This window comes from Macaca nemestrina, chromosome 10, assembly GCF_043159975.1.
Source record: "Macaca nemestrina isolate mMacNem1 chromosome 10, mMacNem.hap1, whole genome shotgun sequence".
Taxonomy (NCBI): domain Eukaryota; kingdom Metazoa; phylum Chordata; class Mammalia; order Primates; family Cercopithecidae; genus Macaca; species Macaca nemestrina.
The window spans coordinates 127,423,760-127,437,529 of record NC_092134.1 but is presented as its reverse complement, the minus strand read 5'-3'; the positions used below and the strand labels follow the sequence as shown (position 1 = coordinate 127,437,529).

General features: G+C 43.3%; 1 protein-coding gene across 1 annotated transcript in view; it reads right to left on the bottom strand.

Annotated features, from left to right (window-relative positions):
* The window catches only part of LOC105481910 (phospholipase B domain containing 1), a 67,719-nt gene that overhangs the window by 46,252 nt on the left and 7,697 nt on the right, over positions 1 to 13,770 (bottom strand). The window contains exon 2 of the mRNA XM_011741703.3: positions 7,479 to 7,698. Coding sequence (XP_011740005.1) covers positions 7,479 to 7,698 — 220 coding nt within the window. The remainder of the gene's footprint in view (positions 1 to 7,478; positions 7,699 to 13,770) is intronic.

Genomic DNA, 13,770 nt, shown 5'->3' with positions numbered 1-13,770 from the left:
CTGTCTCTACTAAAAATACAAAAAGCCGGGCATGGTGGTATATGCTTATAACCTCAGCACTCGGGTGGTTGAGGCACAAGAATTGCTTGAACCCAGGAGGCAGAGGTTGCAGTGAGCAGAGATCATGACACTGCACTCCAGCCTGGGCAACAGAGCAAGGTTCCATCTCAAAAAAAAAAAAAAAAAAAAAAAAAAAAAGAGTTATATGAAAACAGTTTTATTTATTGGAAACAAATAACTTGTGGGCTCTTCACTTACAATGTTCACTCAGGTAAAGAAACAAAAAATTCATACTTTTTATCCAAAGTCTTCCATCACTGCGCCCTGCCTGGCTCCACGCAGAGTCCCAGATCCCCCAAATTTTTCAGTCTGTTTCAAGATAAGGCAGTGGCTCTCAAGTGGCCTGATTTTTCCCTGTAGGGAGCATTTCCGGAGACATTTCTGAGTGAGGGAGAAGGTGCCACTGGTAGCTAGTGGGTAGAGGCCACAGATGCTGCTGAAGATCCCACAAGGTACAGAACAGCTTGCCACAGTGAAGAATAATCCAACCCAAAATGTCAATATTGTCTAGATGGGAAAATCCTTAAACAGAGGAATATTAATCCTGACTTGAGTGTCACTGCTGAGAGTGTCTACTACATAACCATAGACAAGACAGATGGAAATACAGGAAGGTGACTGAGCCAGAAGTATTAAAATTTTTCTTCTGGTTTCTTTTTTTTAGATGGAGTCTCGCTCTGTCACCCAGGCTGGAGGGCAGTGATGTGATCTCAGCTCACTGCAACTTTTGTCACAGAGGTTTAAGCAATTCTACTGCCTTAGCCTCCCAAGTAGCTAGGATTACAGGCGTGTGCCACCACACCCAGCTAATTTTGTATTTTTAGTAGACATGGGGTTTCACCATGTTGGTCAGGCCGGTTTTGAACTCCTGACCTCAGGTGATCTGCCCGCCTCAGCCTCCCAAAGTGCTGGGATTACAGGAGTGAGCCACTGCCCCTGGCTTTTTTTTTTTTTTTTCTTGGGTGTGGAGACTAGCCTTTTTGATTCTGACATTCAGTACAAGGGGAGAGAAACCTCCACCTTGAGATGAGAAGTGGGGGCCTCACCTGATCCTGCCACACACAGAAGCTCCAAGGAATACAATCTTCTTGCAGTCTCTTCAGGTTGAAGCCCTTCTCTGATCCCTGGGCCTGGGACCCTACACTTCTGTGTGGCAGAGCAATGCAGTGTAACATTAAAGAATTCAGGCTTTGAGCTCTGAGTTTAAAGCCTGACTCCACTACTTCTAAGCTATATCTTACTAAAAGCAGGATTCCAACTTCTCTATGCTTCTGAATTCTCAACAGAGACGACACTAGTGTCAACCTCATGGATGAGTCAGGTTTAGTTTCAGTTCCTGCAGTGTGTAAAGTCGGTAAGTTTCCTGCTAGGTTGGCTGAGATTTTGCTCACCTTTACCTCTTCAACACCTCTTCTACATGTTGAGATCAGAAAGACATGTGCACACCCATCTTTCCCAGAATATTTTTGCATGATGGCAATAACACATCATTTAGCACCTGTCATGTGCTACCTCCTACGCTCTCCTGCTTGGCCTCCCTGAGTCAGAGACCATACTGGGCTCCTTTAGTATTTCCCACAGCGATGAATCCATTTGTCTGTGGTAGCGGGGCATGCGCATGCGCATGCAAACTCTGGGACTAGATAGCCTCCGTTCCAATCCTGGCTCCTACTCACAAGCTTCGTGACTTTCAGCTAGTTACCTAACTTCCCAAGTTTTCATATGAATAATATGAAGATTATCGTGATACACACCTCATGGTATTGTGGATTAAATAACTCAACGTATGTCAAATGCTTTGAACAGAGTCTGGCACACTGTAAATGGCATATAATGGCTGGTTATCATCGTCTTTGGTATTTTGTGGTCAGTTTTAAATTACAAATAATTAGAAATAATTACAAAAAATTAGAATAATTAGAAATAATTGTGGTCAATTTTAAATTACATCATTAGAAATTTTTGAGAGTGGGCCAGGCACGGTGGCTCATGCCTATAATCCCAGCATTTTGGGAGGCTGAGGCAGACAGATTGCCTGAGGTCAGGAGTTCCAGACCAGCCTGGCCAACATGGTGAAACTCTGTCTCTACTAAAAATACAAAAATTAGCTGGGAGTGGTGGTGCATGCCTGTAATCCCAGCTACTCAAGAGGCTGAACCTAGAGGATCGCTTGAACCTGGGAGGTGGAGGTTGCAGTGAGCCGAGATTGTGCCACTGCACTCAGCCTGGGTAACAGGTGAGACTGCATCTCAAAAAAAGAAAAAAAGAAGAAGAAAAAATAATTTTTTTTTGAGGTGGAGTCTCGCTCGGTCACCCAGGCTGGAGTGCAGTGGCGAGGTCTCGGCTCACTGTAAGCTCCACCTCCCGGGTTCATGCCATTCTCCCGCCTCAGCCTCCTGAGTAGCTGGGACTACAGGCACCCGCCACCATGCCTGGCTAATTTTTTTGTATTTTTTAGTAGAGATGGGGTTTCACCATGTTAGCCAGGATAGTCTCGATCTCCTGACCTCGTGATCCGCCCGCCTCCGCCTCCCAAAGTGCTGGGATTACAGGCGTGAGCCGCCTGTCTCAACATATTAATGTAAGTAAAAGGAGTTGCCTTTGAAGAATGTAGTCAGGAACAAACTCCGTACGTTTCTTCCTATCCTCAGTGCCAGGCACAAGGTAGGAAAACAAGTGTTTGTCGTGCTGAGTTGACTCATTCAAATTGTGTAATTCCAGAGGAGGGAGTTTCAGCAGCCGCATGAACAACACAAGAGATCAGCTGCTTTATTAAAAACTAGAGAGACCAGGTCCCCATACACTTATCACCATGCTTTCCAGATAGAGTTCATGTCTCATTTTATTAAAAATCAATCCGTGATTATTTAACAGCCTTTATATCATTCATGAGACATCAAAGGCTGAATCTGTAACTCTTAGGGAACTGTCCAACAGAGTTAAAAATCAGAGGAAGAATCTTCAGTTTGGTCAAGGCTGCTACCATCACACTGCATTACATGGAAATATACCTCATACTTAGAATTTGTTTCTAATAGAACTGGAACACTAGAATGCTATTAAACCTAATTAGCATGTAATAAGTAACAGCTGGGAGCAAAGCACTATGCCAGACATCTGGGGTATATAAAGATTAACAAAATAGGGTGGCCATCAAGGCACTAACAGGTGGTAGAGGAGAGAGCTGGAGCTCTAATCCAGTGGGAATGAAATCTTAAAAAGCTTCAAGAAGATAGCATTTGCCGGGCGCAGTGGCTCACGCCTGTAATCCCAGCACTTTGGGAGGCCGAGGCGGGCGGATCACGAGGTCAGGAGATCAAGATCATCTTGGCTAATACAGTGAAACCCCATCTCTACTAAAAATACAAAAATTAGCCAGGCGTGGTGGCAGGCGCCTGTAGTCCCAGCTACTTGGGAGGCTGAGGCAGGAGAATAGCGTGAACCCGGGAGGCGGAGCTTGCAGTGAGCCGAGATGCGCCACTGCACTCCAGCCTGGGTGACAGAGTGAGACTCCGTCTCAAAAAAAAAAAAAAAAAAGAAAAAGAAGACAGCATTTGAGATGGCCTTTGAGCTACATCAAAGACTCTGCAGAGCAGAGGTCCTCTCAGGCTCTTGGTACCACATATATGGGAAGCCCCTCTTTGAGAAGGGTGGGAAAATGACCACAGTCACAAACACTAGACAGAGTCGACAGAGAGGTCATCTTTCATATTTAAGAAACCTCGGGCACTCTGTGCTCCAAGTAGAGAAGGACTGTTGGCAGCACTTCCATCCAAGGCCTTCCACACATGGTCCCCATTTGCCTTTTGAAACCCACCATCCTTCGATTGTTCAACTGAAGCCTCCACTCCTCGTTCTTTGTTTTTGTTTTTGTTTTCTGAGATGGAGTTTCACTCTTGTTGCCCAGACTGGAGTGCAATGGCGCAATCTCAGCTTACTGCAACCTCCACCTCCTGGTTGGAGCGATTCTCCTTCCTCAGCCTTCCAAGTAGCTGGGATTACAGATGCATACCACCACACCAGACGAATTTTTACATTTTTAGTAGAGATGGGGTTTCGCCATGTTGGCCAGGCTGATCTCGAACTCCTGACCTCAGGTGATCCTCCCACCTTGGCCTCCCAAGGTGTTGTGATTACAGGCGCAAGACACTGTGCCCAGCCACTCCTTACTCCTTGTAAATGCAACTTATTTCAGACTCAGCGCCTTTTTTCAGTACTCTGTTCCATTACATTCTGCTCGGAATGACTTTATCCCTCTTCCCAGCCAAACCTAGTAGTTCTCTTCTATCAAGCACCAGGCCTACAACTCACTTCTTCCAAAAGCCTTCTTTGACTATTCTGGCCACTGGGGTGCTTTTCTCTCTTGTACTCTGTACTTATGGCTAACAAGCTCTTTTGAGGTTGTTCTCTACAGTAGAGTTGCTAGCAAGAGTGACCCAGCTTTTCCCTAAGGATGTAGTTTTAGAGATTCTAGAGCTATCTCTGACCCACTCCTGATCATTCGCCCGTGGGCTGTTGCTACTGGTATGAAAGGAAGGCAGACTCAGATCCTCAAAGCCTACATCACAATTTGCAGGAAGTATTGTTGTTTATTTGTTTTTAAAATTTTCAAAGGCTGACTTATACATCTCAACTTCTCTTTGAAAGGACATGGCAAAAAGGCAAATTAAACAAGAAAACAGTTCCTGAATAGTAGCTGAGTGTCTTTTTTTAAGAAACAAAATTACCAGCCTGGGAAACACAGTGAGACCTCATCTCTACTAAAAATAAAAAATTAAGCTGGGCGCGGTGGCTCACGCCTGTAACCCCAGCACTTTGGGAGGCCAAGGCAGGTGGATCATCTGAGGTCGGGAGTTTGAGACCAGCCTGACCAACACGGAGAAACCCCATCTCTACTAAAAATACAAAATTAGCCGGGCATGGTGGCTCATGCCTGTAATCCCAGCTACTCGGGAGGCTGAGGCAGAAGAATCACTTGAACCTGGGAGGTGGAGGTTGCAGTGAACCGAGATCGTGCCATTGCACTCCAGCCTGGGCAACAAGAGTGAAACTCCATCTCAAAAAAAAAAAACCAAAACAAAATTATTTGAATGTGGTGGCTCCCATCTGTAGGCTCAACTACTGTGGAGGCTGAGGTAGGAAGATCTCTTGAGCTCAGGAGGTCAAGGCTGCAGTGAGCCGTGATTGCGCCACTGCACTCCAGCCTGGTAACAGAGCAAGACCCTGTCTTAAAATAAATAAATAAATAAATAAATAAATAAATAAATAAATAAATAAAATTTGTACTTTAATACAGGCCTGGCGCGGTGGTTCATGCTTGTAATCCCAGCACTTTGGGAGGCCAAGGGGGGAGGATCATGAGGTCAGGAGTTTGAGACCAGCCTGGCCAATGTGGTGAAACCTCATCTCTACAAGGAAATGTAAAAATCAGCTGGTTGTGGTGGCATGCACCTGTAGTCCCAGCTACTAGGGAGGCTGAAGCTCGAGAATTGCTTGAATCCGAGAGGCAGAGGTTGCAGTGGGCCGAGATTACACCACTGCACTCCAGCCTGGGCGACACCGAGAGACTCTAACTCAAAACAAACAAACAAACAAACAAACAAACAAACAAACAATTTTTACTCTAACACAGAAGTGTTTTTTAAAAGTTATTATTAGAATGCTTCTTTTTCTATAGACTTTTTTGGTTAGTGGATAAAGTTACTCGTAAGAATAGCTCAATGCTTTATATAAAAAGTAAAGGTGAAATGATAAAGCCACCTTCAAAAGTGGCTGCTATGAGATGTTAAAGCTTATGTTTTTCTGAGACATAAGAATATGAGAGGTGCCACCTTTGTCAAAGCCCTGTGAATCTCTGTGAGCTCTAAGAGTAACACCAACAGAAATATCCAAGGGAAACATGTGCACTCTCAGAACATTCTCAGAGATTAGAGCTGCTTTCTGCAGATCACATAGTTTCCATTAATAACCCATTGTATATGTCACTCATGAGTTAATCTAACCTATTTATATTCACACAACTGTGGTTCAAATTGTTTCTTCCAACTCACGACTCAAATAACACAATCAGAATTCAGTGGAAACAGAAGTGGATAAAGATGTGGAGAAGTTCAGATTTTTACCTGTATAAAATGATTTTAAACATGTTAAAAAAAATCTGATTCCGTTTACGAAGTTTTATACATTGATTGAATAGTATGCTGTTAAGGAGATTTGTATGGAAGAGTAAAAAAATTGGGTATAAAAATAAAAACAAAAATTTGTAGTCTGAATTAAAAAAGAGCAACCAGAGCCCAACAACTAGTCATTCGACATCTGATACAATCTCCAGTACTCAAAGTAAATTAAGATTGACATTTCACTTACTATGACTAAGGCAGTAACAGCCTAAATAAAGTTTGGTGAAATTGCACTCAACAATCTAGGTCACAGAGAATAAAAGAGTCAAGCAAAGTCATCAAGACACTTTTTATATCAAAGGAGGGATGAGAGTTGATTAGATAAATTGCAACTTTATTTTCCTTAAAGTCCTCTTCTCTAAAAGGCATGTAGCCTGATTGCATCATTATTAATTACATCCATGTTACTTTTATAAGGCAAGGCAAGGACACTAGAATCAAGTAACAGTAGAACTAGAAGAAACATTTATTTTAGACTCATTATAATGTCAATTTAAAAATCTCTGCCCACATGGAGGTATTGTTTCAAGATGGCTGGAAATAAATGCACCAACCGTTTATTTTTAATTAATCTTCCCTGCTCCGTTGTTCTCAAGGAGCGACCCCACCTCTCATTTGCTTTCTACCAGACAACAAGTGACTAGTAGGCTGAAAGGACTTTGCTGTCCTTTAAAATCATTTCATTTCTGGGTATGGTGGCTCACACCTGTAATTCCAACACTATGGGAGGCCAAGATGGGAGGATGGCTTGAGGTCAGCAGTTTAGGACCAGCCTGGGCAACATGAGGAGACCCTGTCTTTGCAAAAATATATAAAATAAAATAGTTTCATGGGAGAGGAAGATTTTTAAAAAGTGCCATGAGAATTAAAGAGTGCCACACTTGGGGGTTTTGTTCTTTTTCGGCAGGTACTGATTATAGGAAAAAATGCAATTCTGTGCCCATGCTTGTGGTCCCAGCTACTCAGGAGGCAGAGGTGGAAGAATTGCTTGAGCCCAGGAGATCAAGGGTGCAGTGAGCTATGATCGCCACCGCACTCCAGCCTCGCAACAAAGCGAGAACCTGTCCCATGCCCCACCGCCGCAAAAATGCAATTGTAATAATGTCTCTATCACACACGTGAAGAACTCCAGCTACTCTTCAGTTCTAATGTGCAATGCCAGGAAGATGAGAGTCACTGTGGAACATGGGAAGGACAGGGGTTGCCTGGCAGTGGCCCCACCATGACTGGGATACTTACGGGGCAGTGAGGTAACCCTCCAAAAAGCCAGCCACAAACATGATGATCTCATTGCTCAAGGCTTGAGAGCCATAGCCAGCTCTGATCTCCAGGATGCCCCAGCCTGTGGTTTCCACAGAGTTATTGTAAAAGCCATAGGCGTCCCCATTCTTGTCCATTATATTTTTGACTTCTACTGTCATTTCAGCAGGCATCCAGTATGCAGTTGCATAGTAGACTCCTAGAAGAAAAGGGAATAATGATAAAAATGCCATTCAAATTAGCTGTGATGCTTTTTTTTTTCCTATGTATCCAACAATTTCAAGACATTTGCTTTTAAAGATTTCCATTCTATTAGAATTGGGAAATCTGCCGTTATTGTTTGCCCTTATTCCAAGTGAGGAAAAACTGGAACCTTGATCAAGGGGGATAAGCTCAAAACACAAAGAACAAGGTCAAAGGTAGGGGTGTAGTTACAGCATCATAGAGGTGAGCCTGAGTGCTTCATCCTTAGAGGGTGGGAATCTGGGCAGGGCTGGAGCTGGACCTTAAGCCAACTTCTTGAGAGCTTGTTTGGAGGTTCCAGCAGGATAGCTGAGCTAGTTGTATACCCTTGACCGAAGACCGGTCCTCCTCTATCAGGGATGCTCGTCCTCTTTGACTGAGCACGCAGCTTCAGGAGGGACGCACATGGAGGAGTGAGGGAGGAAGGGGACAGTCGCCCAGCCAGCCAGATCAGCCAAATCAACCTGGCGGTCAATGGGGTGACAGATGTCGCAGCCAGATCGCCCTCACATCCAACGCCCACTTCTTAATTCAGACAAGAATAGGGCTCTTATCCCTAGTCAGCAACTTCTTCCATTCCCCTTAACAGGTGGAACAAAACATCACCATTCTCAGGCTCCTTATCCTATGTCTCCTGCTTAATTCTTCTAATGTCATATGACATTAGATTCTTTGCAGGAAAAAGTAGAAGCAAGTAGAAGCTACCACCTGTGACTCCGTCAGGTGTTGATAATTTTGTGGGTCCATCCCTACACAATCCCTGAACTCATCACGCCCATCTCTCCAGAGCTTCTGGTTCACCTCCATCCTTCGACCCATGCTCTGGATCTCACCCTCCCACCTTCTTTAGGAACTTTGTTCTATCCTATATCCTCTTGCTCCTGTGCCCTAAAGCTCCTTCTCTCGGCAGTAGCTTCTCCCCCCTTTGGCATACTTAACATGCTCCATTGTCTCATAGCTAAAAATAAACCAACTACAGAAGCCATCTGGATCCTGTGACCCAATGGAGCTATTGCCGGAATCTCTCACTCCCTTCACGAAATCATTACAAAGTTTAAAGTGTCCACACTGTATCAGGGACTGTTTTGAGTGCTGGTGACAGAGCTGTGAACATGACTGGCACAGTTCCAGGCCTCGCCTTTTGGAAAGAGGAATGCACTCACGCCCTGCACTTCCTCCTCTTGTCCCTTGCTCCAGCCGGCTGCAGTCTGCTCTCCACCTCCAGGATACCAACGCGGCTTCTGCCTGGCTCACTCACAAAATCCTGGAGTCCTAATGTCATATGAACTTCTGAAAGCATTGGATTCGTGACCACTTATTCTTAAAACTCTTTCCTCCCACGGCCTTTGGGACACTACACCCTCCCCAGTCTCCTTCTCCTGTGCCTGCCTTTTTCCTCATTCTCCCCATAGGTTCCTCTTTATCTTGTAAACCCCACAGCACACTTGATAACACAATCCGGATGACTCCATCGCACTAGAGATTCGAAATATCCTCCATCGTGATGCTTTCTCTCTCAGTGATCTCCCAGCCTGAAATTTGAATCCATCCTGGCTTCCTTTCTCTCTCTGATATCTTAGGTTTAATCAAAAAGCCTCCTAAATATCTCTCCCACCAGTCTCCACCTCTTTATGCCTACATTTCTATGTTACTTTAGGTAACACAACTGGCCGTTTAAGTATAGAAGAGGACTTTTTCAAAGTTTCTCTGACCTTTAATCCATTCTTCATTCTCTACCAGAGTAGCATTTCTAAAATGCGAACTGATTTTGTTAGCTTGCCTGCTAAAAATGTTCAATAGTTTCTATTTCTTAAAAGTTCTGCTGCCGGGTGCAGTAGCTCACACCTGTAATCCCAGCACTTTGGGAGGCCAAGGAGGATGGATCACCTGAGGTCAGGGGATTGCGACCAGCCTGGCCAACATGGAGAAACCCCGTCTCTACTAAAAATACAAAATGAGCCATGCGTGGTGGTGTGCGCCTGTAATTCCAGCTACTCGTGAGGCTGAGGCGGGAGAATTGCTTGAACCCGGAAGGCAGAGGTTGCTGTGGACCTAGATTGTGCCATTGCAATCCAGCCTGGGCAAAAAAGTGCAAAACTCTGTATCAAAAACAAAAAAAGCAAAACAAAACAAAAAGTTCTGCTCACAGGCATGAGCCACTGCGCCTGGCCAACATTTTACTTTTTGATGTTAAGATTGCCTATCAGCCGGGTGCAGTGGCTCACCACTGTAATCCCAGCAGTTTGGGAGGCCGAGGCAGGCGGATCACCTGAGGTCAGGAGTTCAAGACCAGGCTGACCAACATGGAGAAATTCCATCTCTACTAAAAATACAAAATTAGCTGGGTGTGATGACGCATGCCTGTAATTCCAGCTACTTGGGAGGCTGAGGCAGGAGAATCGCGTAAACCTGGGAGGCAGAGGCTGCAGAGAGCTGAGATTGTGCTGTTGCGCTTCACCCTGGGTAACAAGAGTGAAATTCCCTCTCAAAAAAACAAACAAACAAAAAGACTGTCTATCACACTTTTCAAAATAAGACATACATGTGGCCAAGAAGCATATGAAAAAAAGCTCAACATCACTGATAACTAGCAAAATGCAAATCAAAACCACAATGAGATATCATCCCACACGAGTCAGAATGGCTATTATTTAAAATGTCAAAAAATAACAGGTGCTGGTAAGGTTTCAGAGAAAAAGGAATGCTTATACACTGTTGGTAAGAGTGCAAATTAGTTCAACCATTGTGATGATTCCTCAAAGACCTAAAAACAGAAATACCATTCAACCCAGTAATCCCATTACTGGGCATATCCCAAAGGAATATCAATTGTTCCATCATAAAGACACATGCACATATATGTTCACTGCAGCACTACTCACAATAGCAAAGACATGGAGTCAACCTAAATGCCCATCAGTGGTAGACTGGATAAAGAAATTGTGGTACGTATGCACCATGGAACACTATGCAGCCAAAAAAAAAAAAAAAAAAAAAAGACCGTCTATCAAACATGCACTAAAAGTAGAGTCTTAACACTACAGCATCATGGCACCGTGGTCCAGGGGCTCGGTGATAGGCTGGGGCTTAGTCAGGCTTAGAAACTAATCCTGATTAAACTCTTAAGGAATGATCTGAGTAGGCCTGAGTCAATTTACTTCTGAGTACAATGACTACCATGGCAGGCCTTCACAATCGCTAAATGGAAGTAATGGCATTAAGAAATAGGGAGGGTCAAATAATTTGCCAATAAACTGTGGTTGACAAATAATTGTCTGATTGTTAATGGAGCCATTCGGCCACAATTTGACAATTATAGGCAGCACCCACGGAAACTTCCCTTCTCCACCCAAAGGCAATAAATTTTCCAAATTTATTTTTGACCACATATCCCCAGCTTTTCTCACACATTCCCTTCCACCCTCACCTCCAGGGAGCCTTGTAGGGAAATGAGGAAGTGTGGTTGCTTGCATAAAAAGCAGAGTCATAAACAGGAACCATAAAACAAAAAAGGAAGGTGTGTCTCTTTTCTTTCTACCCGCAAAGCATGATTTTAGCTTTTTCTTCTTCTCCAAAACCTTGGCATTTCTCATCGTTAGGCAACCCAGGCCTGCCTTCACCTTCCAATCAATCAACTCCTTTTTGATGTAATTTGGGGCTTGCCCAAGACAACCTGAGTACTAAACCAAGAGCTATGTTTTCACTGTTGCTGGTCCTACCTAATTTCCTGACCACAAAAAGAAACTTCTGCAAATATGTGCTTTTTTGACACTCGTGTACCTCCATGCATGAAAAAACCTTTACTCAATCCCCAAGAGATTTTGGTGAGAAAAGTGTCCTGCCAATAGCTTAGCATGTGCTTTGAGAATAAAGCCCAAAATCAGAGTCTTCCCTCCACTCCAGCCGAGGTCCTCCACTCCTCAATGTTTTCTCTAAGTTTCAACTCTTTCTGGTTCTCCCACTATTCATGCCATTTTCTGATTTTCTTAAAACCTGTAATAGTTTAAGCCATTGTACTTTTCCATTTTTAAAAGACATCTTCACGATGAGAGGTGAATGGTCTGAACAAAGTAATAGTGAAAAAAGTAGAAAAATAGTACATAATTCTAATGCAAACCTAGTTTTATACAAGCTCTGTGAAAGTGGGGACTATTTCTGCTTAACACTCTATAAACCTGACAAAATAATGTTTCTTTGACGAATCTAGTTTGTGTGTGTTCTTTAAATGAAAAGAAAGCCATTTATTTACTTATTTATTTATTATTTATTTTCGAGCTGGGGTCTCGCTCTGTTGCCCAGGCTGGAGTGCAGTGGCACAATCACAGCTCAGTACAGCCTGGAATTCCTGGGTTCAAGCAATCCTCCTACCTGAGCCTCCCAGAAAACGAAGCTCATCAGAGCACTCATTCACAGAAGTTAGTATGAAATAGCTCAAGTAATTATGTTTTCAAGCCTGGGTGAGAGACTTCCTAAATGGCTCAGAATCTTGGATTAAGTCTATCCAGCCCCAAGAGCAGGAGCTATTTGTTGATATTTTCTTTAGAGTTATGAAAATGAAAAGTCAGAATTCAAACATTTTAACAGCAATATCCTCAAAATCAATGCACTTGATTAAATATCTGTTGAATGAATGGGAATGTTATTTATAAAAAGTATTTTTCTTCTATAAATAAAGATGGAAAATATGCCATCATTTTTATATTTCTATGTAAAAGCCCAAACGCCAAAGTTAAATTTTTTTGTATTAATATTTACTTGTATACTCCGATTAATATTTTATTTATTTATTTATTTATTTATTTATTTATTTTATTTTTTTTTTTTTTTGAGACAGAGTTTTCGCTCTTGTTGCCCAGGACGGAGTGCAATGGTGTGATCTCGGCTCACTGCAACCTGCGCCTCCCAGGTTCAAGCGATTCTCCTGCCTCAGCCTCCCAAGTTGCTGGGATTACAGGCACGTGCTGCCACGCCTGGCTAATTTTGTATTTTTAGTATAGACAGGGTTTCTCCATGTTGGTCAGGCTGGTCTCGAACTCTGGACCTCAGGTGATCTGCCTGCCTGGGCCTCCCAAAGTGCTGGGATTACAGGCATGATCCACTGCAAGTGGCAGTATTTTCTATGAGTTCGTTGTTTTCAGTTGAAAAAAATTCCTACCCTGTCTTAGAAAGAAAAAAATGTATAAAATACTTATAAGTAGCTTAAACTATTCTCTCCCATATTTGGATTCTATAATAATTTTTCTAGCACCTCATTTATGAAAAAGCAGGTAGTTTTCAACCCCAAGCAATGCAATGTTTATTTAATATATTCAGAAGTCAGAGGGGAAAAAAAGAGAAAGAAATGAGAAATAGAACAAGCAAAAGATGTCAGAGAAAATAGAAAAAAATTATAATGAAAATAATCTGTTCATATTGGGTTTAGCTAAAAATTCACTGGTTTTGGTCCTTGAACTGCTTTCTCTTTGATGTCTGCTCAGCTGGTCTCTCAGTATACCTCTGTGTGCCTTGGCATGGCACTTGCCTTCTTTGAAAGGTCTCCCAGTAAATTGATGCCTGGTTTTTGGATTTGTTTTGACTCTTCGTCGGCGTCACTAAGGAAATAACTGATTTGTAAATTAAACAATCTCCAGTAAACAAAATTGTAAGTAGGTGTTTAAGCCTTGGCTCTCTCCAGAGATCAGAGGCTAAGATGCCTGCTGGAAGGAGGATTACTTTGGCAAGTACTCCCAGAGAACAGGAGCGAGGGGCTGGGAGAGTGAAAGAGAGGAACACTGATTCGAGGGTGCATTCTGAGCTGCTTTCCACTGTGGACACAGGGGCGATCCCACTGGGACTAGCCTCGGAAATCTTCATCCCAGGCACGGAAGACCCAGCTACCTGCTCCCATCTGATTAAGGTTAAACGTTGCCCTAGGAAGTGTTAACTCCCTCACTCCATTTCAGAGACGCCCTGAGGTGGAAAGTAAGAGATTTCTACAGTGAGGCAGAGATGAGGCCCCTCAGGTCATCTGCATGAAGTGGAAATAAAA